General features: G+C 34.9%; 1 protein-coding gene across 1 annotated transcript; it reads left to right on the forward strand.

Moving 5' to 3' along the window:
* Positions 1 to 306: 306 nt before the first annotated feature.
* On the forward strand, positions 307 to 2,387 carry LOC131800542 (serine/threonine-protein kinase meng-po-like; the record flags this gene model as incomplete). Its single annotated transcript, XM_059123443.1, has 1 exon — positions 307 to 2,387. A coding segment is annotated over one exon (1,365 nt), but the record flags the coding sequence as incomplete, so codon positions are not given.
* Between the last annotated feature and the right edge of the window lie 4,313 nt (positions 2,388 to 6,700).

The raw sequence follows: 6,700 nt of genomic DNA on the forward strand, positions 1-6,700 counted from the left end.
TGCGTTATGTTCAGTTTCCAAAAACATAGAAGCAATAAATTTCGTTCTTTTATTTTTGGAAAACTGATTTTTTTTAAATTGGTCATAATTTTTTGCCGTTGACTAGCACTTAATTAAAAAGCGAAAAAAACGCCGACAAAACTAAAAAAGGCGTGATCATAAACATGACGATGATGATGAACATTATCATTCACACACTCACACACACGCTTGCACTCACTCACCCACCGCACTCGCACTCTCTCTCTCTCGCCCGCCTTTACACTTGACAACTAAACATACTAATTGTGTGATTTCCATTTGGTTTTTCTAGAAAAACGCTCATTTTCATTCCGTTTGAGGAGATCTCGAGCCGGCGATGGAGGCAGCACAAATTCACGCAACAGCAACAACAACAGCAGCACCTGTACGAACAACAATCGCTGCAACTCGCCACAGACACCGACCAGCACCAGCATGAAGTTGGAAGTGCCCAACTCCAATGCATCGGTCAGTCGCCGCAGCAGCATTTATCGCAAGCCGGACAAGGATGACAGTGGCTTGATTCACATCATTCGTGACATAGACTTGCCTCTGATGTCGTTTACCGATCAATACAATATCGAGAAGGTGTTGGCCGAGGGTTGCTTTGCCAAGATCCTGTTGACCACACACCGACCCACCCAGACCAAGGTGGTGCTGAAAGCCGTACATGCCGAACTGACCACCATTCAAGAGTTTCAAAAAGAGTTCCACTTCAACTATGAACTGTCACACCAAAGGAATATCCTGAGTGCCTATAATGTGGCCTTCCAGACGAAGGATTATTATGTCTTTGCCATGGAACATGCACCCTATGGTGACTTGGCCTCGAACCTTGGGCCAAACGGTTTACATGAGAATGCCGCCAAGACCATTACCGAACAGCTAAGTTCCGCCCTGTCCTTTATGCACTCCAAAAATTTGGTGCACCGGGATCTGAAATTGGAAAATGTTTTGGTATTCACTCCCGATTTTTCACGGGTCAAGCTGTGTGATTTTGGTGCCACCACCAAGAAGGGTACTTTGGTACATAAAGTGAAACATACCTGGACCAGTTTTGTGCCGCCCGAAATATTGGAGATTGTCAAAAATGAGAGATTCCATTGTCTGCCCTGCAGTGACTCGTGGCAGTTTGGTATTCTGCTGTATCACATTTTGACCGGCAGTCCTCCGTGGAATGCAGCCAACTGGGTGAAGGATGCCAACTATTGCAACTTCATGAAGTACGAACAAAGAAAGACCACCAAGATTCCCGACAACTTCCGTAGATTCTCACCGCGTTTGATGCGTTGTTTCCGCAAATATTTGTCCCATGATCCGGAAGATCGTTGCAAGGTCACAGAGGTTACGAAATACATGAAAGATCGCTGGGTCGAATGCCGTGTGGCCACATCCAAGTCTGCCATTCTTGTGGCTCCCACACCGGATCAGGATTCCTGCATTTATCTCAACCAAAGGGAGGCGCGTAAATCTCAGGAAGATGACAACAAACAACGTCTGCGGCGCATGATGTCCACCTATGGTCTGGACCATAGTCCTGTCGATCAGAATGCAGTGCGCAAGCGTGTCTTGGACTGGTTGGCCACCTGTGATGACAATTTCGACAGAGAAATCGAAAGTCTGGTCATTGTGGATACGCCGACGCAGTGAACTCGCTGCTGGCAGAGAGCTGGAGAGCATGAAAGAGACTTGATTTTATTTTTGTAAGATTGTAAGGCTAGACAACTTTCCTGGTGAAAGACACACATGGCCCAAGGCACAATTATGTCAATTATGACAATATCATTGTTGTTCTTATTGTCATGTATAACAATTTGTAGGCAAACTGTTATACAGCGACAACAAAAAATTTGTCGTTTGTAAGCAAAACAAAATGAAAGAAGAAAAGAAAGAAAACACAAAAACGATTTCTTGAAGGTGGCAGCAAGTCCCAGAATAAGAATCGAAAAAGAAAGAATAAAAAATAATGAACAAAAATGCCAAAATAGTGGAAATTCGTAGAGTATCAAAAATATCAGTATGATGACATTTATACAATAATTACTGTATATTAATGAGACAATGCACTTGTTTACACACACATGCACACATACATTTGTACATAACATCTCTTAGATCGATAGAAGAGAGACTAGTTTGTTCTTAAGTAAATCCAAAGTATTTTATTTTTCGGCCCAATAAAATTTTATAAATACAAAATAAATATGATATATAGATAAATATATATAAATACATTTATATGAATATTTTATTATTTTTATTTTTTTTCATGTATATAACTTTTTTTATTCTTTCGAATTGGTTGGCTAGAATTCAAAACAATAAAACGAATTCAATAAATGTCAAAGAAATAAAATATAAAAATATATTTTCTTATTTTTAATTGATTTTTATTTCTGTTGTCGTGGAAAGTTTTTCCGATTTTTTTCTCTGTTGCATTGTTTTGTAGTCGTTTTGTTTTGATATATTTTTCTGTTTTTTTTTTTTTTTTTCGTTCCAAGTTTCGTTTTGGCTATATTTAAACCAGTCAAGGTGACCAACCTGTGTAGGTACAGAACCTTGACCCACTAGATGTCAAGATTTAGGGTAGTGATTCGGAATTTGATATACATTTGTTTTTATGAAAAGTTGTACAAATTTATTTATTTTGCATCGCGGATTATCTTTTGGTAAAAATCTCTTCTTAGCTCTACCTGAAATGAAAATATTTATAAAGGAGAAAAATTTCAAATGGAAAAATTTATATAGAAAATGTTTTCCAATTCATATTTTCATATTAGAAGGTCTATAGACACATAAAAGTTCTAGAAATATTTCTCTAAAGTCTTTCAAATTTTGAATGGGCTAAAAAAGGAAAATACGTGTTAGTTATGCAGCTCGTTGAGCTAGGGACGTTTTCCTATTGCACAGAAACTTGGATATCTTTGCAATAAATTTAATTATTTCGATTCGGAATTTGATTGAATTATTGTTCCTATCAAGCCTTCAGTCTATGTACAATAGTTATTCTGCTTGAAAATACTCTACAGAAGATCTAACTACAATACATCTACAAAAGGACATTACATTTGAAAAAGCCCCTGTCTATAGAAAGTGAAAATTTCGAAAAATTATTGAAGAACTTCTAGACCCCTTAAAATGTAGTTGTTCATGTATGGAAGGCCTCTGGAAGGCATATTTAACACACATTTAAGATCTCTTAACTGGAGATCACCTACAAGACTTTGAGGAGCGATTAATGGTATTTTATTGATTGAATACCCCCAAAAAGTTATTCTATCAAAGGATAGTTTTTACTAAGAAGAGGTTCTACCTTTAGAAGACTTTTAGAGTATGGACGATCCACAAAGGGCTATGCAACTATAGAGTACCTAAATAATATTCTCGGCTAATCGAAGATGTCTTTAAGTTATAAAAAAATGTGGAAGATCTTTTATCTACAGGAGTCGTACTTATAATTTCCCCAATAATCGCTTAATATAAGATCCATAGAATATGAACGACTTACAAGGTTGTTTTGACCCTACACCACACTGTGGTCAGGGAAGAAAGCGAGATAGACCCATAGTTCCATTTTAATGATCTTCATAGAATCACTTTTTCAGTCGAATGTATTTCTATAAAAAAAGTACAGGTTGCATTCATTGTCCGACTGGGATTAAATTTTCCACAAATCATTTCATTGAGCCAAGGACAAATCCTATTGGAATTGGTGTCCAAATTTGGATATAGATCCCATAGATATCTTTGTCCGATTTCAATTTAATTGCGCGCAATATGTGTAATATTGGTCCAAATTGGATGGATATCGGTACATCCGACCGAATTCAGCTTGGAAGAAAATATTGCAAATTTTTGGGGAAAATCGGTTCAGAAGTAGCCTCTAAAGTACTTGCTTCTAGGATAAATTCGGTCGAATGAGTAAAAATTCTCTCAATTTTGGCCAATATTACCGTTTGGTGCACAAAAAACCTTAAATCGGATGGAGTTATATATGGGAGTTATATCCCAACCTGAACCGATCGATAAAATAAAATTTGGCTTCTGAGCTCTATCTGGTATCAAATATCATTATATGGAGGCGCATACTACGAAGATATTACACTAAAACGGATAAAACGTATGTAGTATGGGAGCCTTAGCTATATCTGAACCTAAGACGATTTGGGCATGTCCGTTTGTTCTTCTGTTGTAATCACCCTACAATCAAAATTAATAAAGATGGAAAGCTACAATTTTGCACAGATCAGTCTTTTGTCTCCAAGCAGGTCAAGTTCGAAGAAGAGCTATATCGGTCAACGATATCGTATAGCCCCCATATAACGATACCCCCGATATTCGGTTTTGTAATGATTGTAGCGAAAATTTTCAATGAAATTGTCTAAAAATCCATACTAAAAGATCTTCCTAAGTACTTTACCCTCTGGAAGATAATTGTCGAATAGGTCCACGATAATGTGTATCCCTTAGTGTACCCCTTAAAACGGTACCTCTCGATATTCGGCTTTTTCATGAGGCACATATTTTTCAGTCACATTTTTGAATTGCCTCAAAATCCACACAAGGAGTTCCCTCTGAGTAGTTTACCACCTGGAAGAGTATTGACCATATCGGTTCACGATATCGTATAGCTCCCATATAACTAATACCGAATATGGGGTATTTTGATTATTTTACTAACATTTTTCAATGGAATTGTCTAAAAATCTATACTAAAAGATCTTTTTTAATACTTTACCCCATGGAAGAGAAATGTCTATATAGGTCCATAATATAGTATAGCCCACATACAACGGTACTCCCCGATATTCGATATTTTGATGATTTTAGCGACATTATTCACCGAAATTGTTTGAAATTTCGCACTTAAAATTCGTAATGGAAACTATAGTCTATGACAGAAAATTGTCTGTGCAGGCCACATCTTCGTATAGCCTTCATATAACGGTACTCCCCGATATTCGATATTTTGACGATTTTAGCGACATTATTCACCAAAATTGTTTGAAATTTCGTATTTAAAAGACAGAAAATTGTCTATGCAGGTTCAGGTCCACGTATAGGCCACATATATCAGTACCTCCCTATATTCGGTTTTTTGTCGATTTTAGGTACAATACTCACCGAAATTTTTTGAGATGTCGTATTTGAGGTTCGTAATGGATGCTACAGCCTGTGACAGAAAATTATCTATGTAGCTCCAGGCCTTCGTACAGTCCCTATATAATGGTACCTCGCTATATTCGGTATTTTGGTGATTTTAGCTACATTATTCACCGGATTTTTTCAAATATCGTATTTGATTATTGTAATGACAAACGTTTCCTATGCAGGTCCACGTCTTCATATAGACCCCAATATAACGGCTATATTTTTAAAATTTTAAAAGAATTATTTTTTTTTAAATGTCCAAATTCGTTCCAAATGGATCAGCTTATTAAAAGTTCGGTCGGGCTGAATTTAGCTACATTTTTCGCCGGATTTTCTTTTCAAGTTTCGTTTTTGAATTTTGTAATGGCTTATGACAAGTGTTGTCTATACTGGTCCACATTAGCGTATAGACTGCAATATAACGACCATATTCGGTATTTTTAAGATTTTAACAGAATTTTTACCGAATTCAATTTTTTTTTTTTTGAATTTCCAAATCCTGTGCTAAAAATCGAGTGGATTTCCTAGTAATTGCCAAAATCTTAAATATTTTATATAAATTATAACAATTAGTAAAGTACATAAAAAACAGATAATTTATCAAGATTACCTATAATTATTAAAAATAAGTACAATATATTGTATAATGCTGATTGCAAATTGTACAAGGCAGTGTAAAATAGTCGCATATATCGCACATAATACATTTTAAGTAAAGAAACAGGAAAATATATAAAAGTATAAAAATTGCCCTCAGAAAAGCTGGACTATTTTTTCGATATAGCAACCAGTTTAAAATTAAAAAAAAATATTGTTGAAATTGTTATATTTTTTATGTTTATATTAAAAATATCCTATAAATGAGAGCTAATGCCATGTTTACGTTAGAACTTTTTGTAGGGTTAACCTACTTTGAGAGGATTTAGTTGAAGTAAAAGTAAAGGATATGACAATTTAAATCCAAATCCAGTGGGTTAACCCTCATATATATAAACGTACTATAAAAGAGATCCATAAAACATTCTTTCTGAAATTTTGGAATTTCAAATCTCTATTAACATCATATTTTCCACTATTGTCAAATGGGCCCCAGCCACCCCGATTCCTCAATTGAAAACATCAAATATGATTCACCTAACATCTTAAGTACAAAATGCCAAAAAAAAAAAAAATAGAAAGTTATTAAAAATCAACAAATTCGAAATATTTTATAGCGTAAATATTGTTATAATTTGAAAGTATTGCATGCAGACATACCTACCTACCTTCAAAAAAAAAAAAAAAAAAAAAAAAAAAACACACACAAACATATATACATACGCATGCATAATAAAAAATGTTATCCATTTTTTAATGATTATTGGTAGTAAAAAAACGAAAGAAAAAGGAAAAATCTCGATGAAATATCTGAAATATCCATATTTATCTTTTTCATTTGCGTATATAAGTAGCCACACATGAACCGAAGAAATATTTATAATAAATAATATTTATGAAATCTAAACATTTATATTTCTTTTAATAAATC

This window comes from Musca domestica, unplaced genomic scaffold (genome assembly GCF_030504385.1).
Source record: "Musca domestica strain aabys unplaced genomic scaffold, Musca_domestica.polishedcontigs.V.1.1 246, whole genome shotgun sequence".
NCBI lineage: Eukaryota > Metazoa > Arthropoda > Insecta > Diptera > Muscidae > Musca > Musca domestica.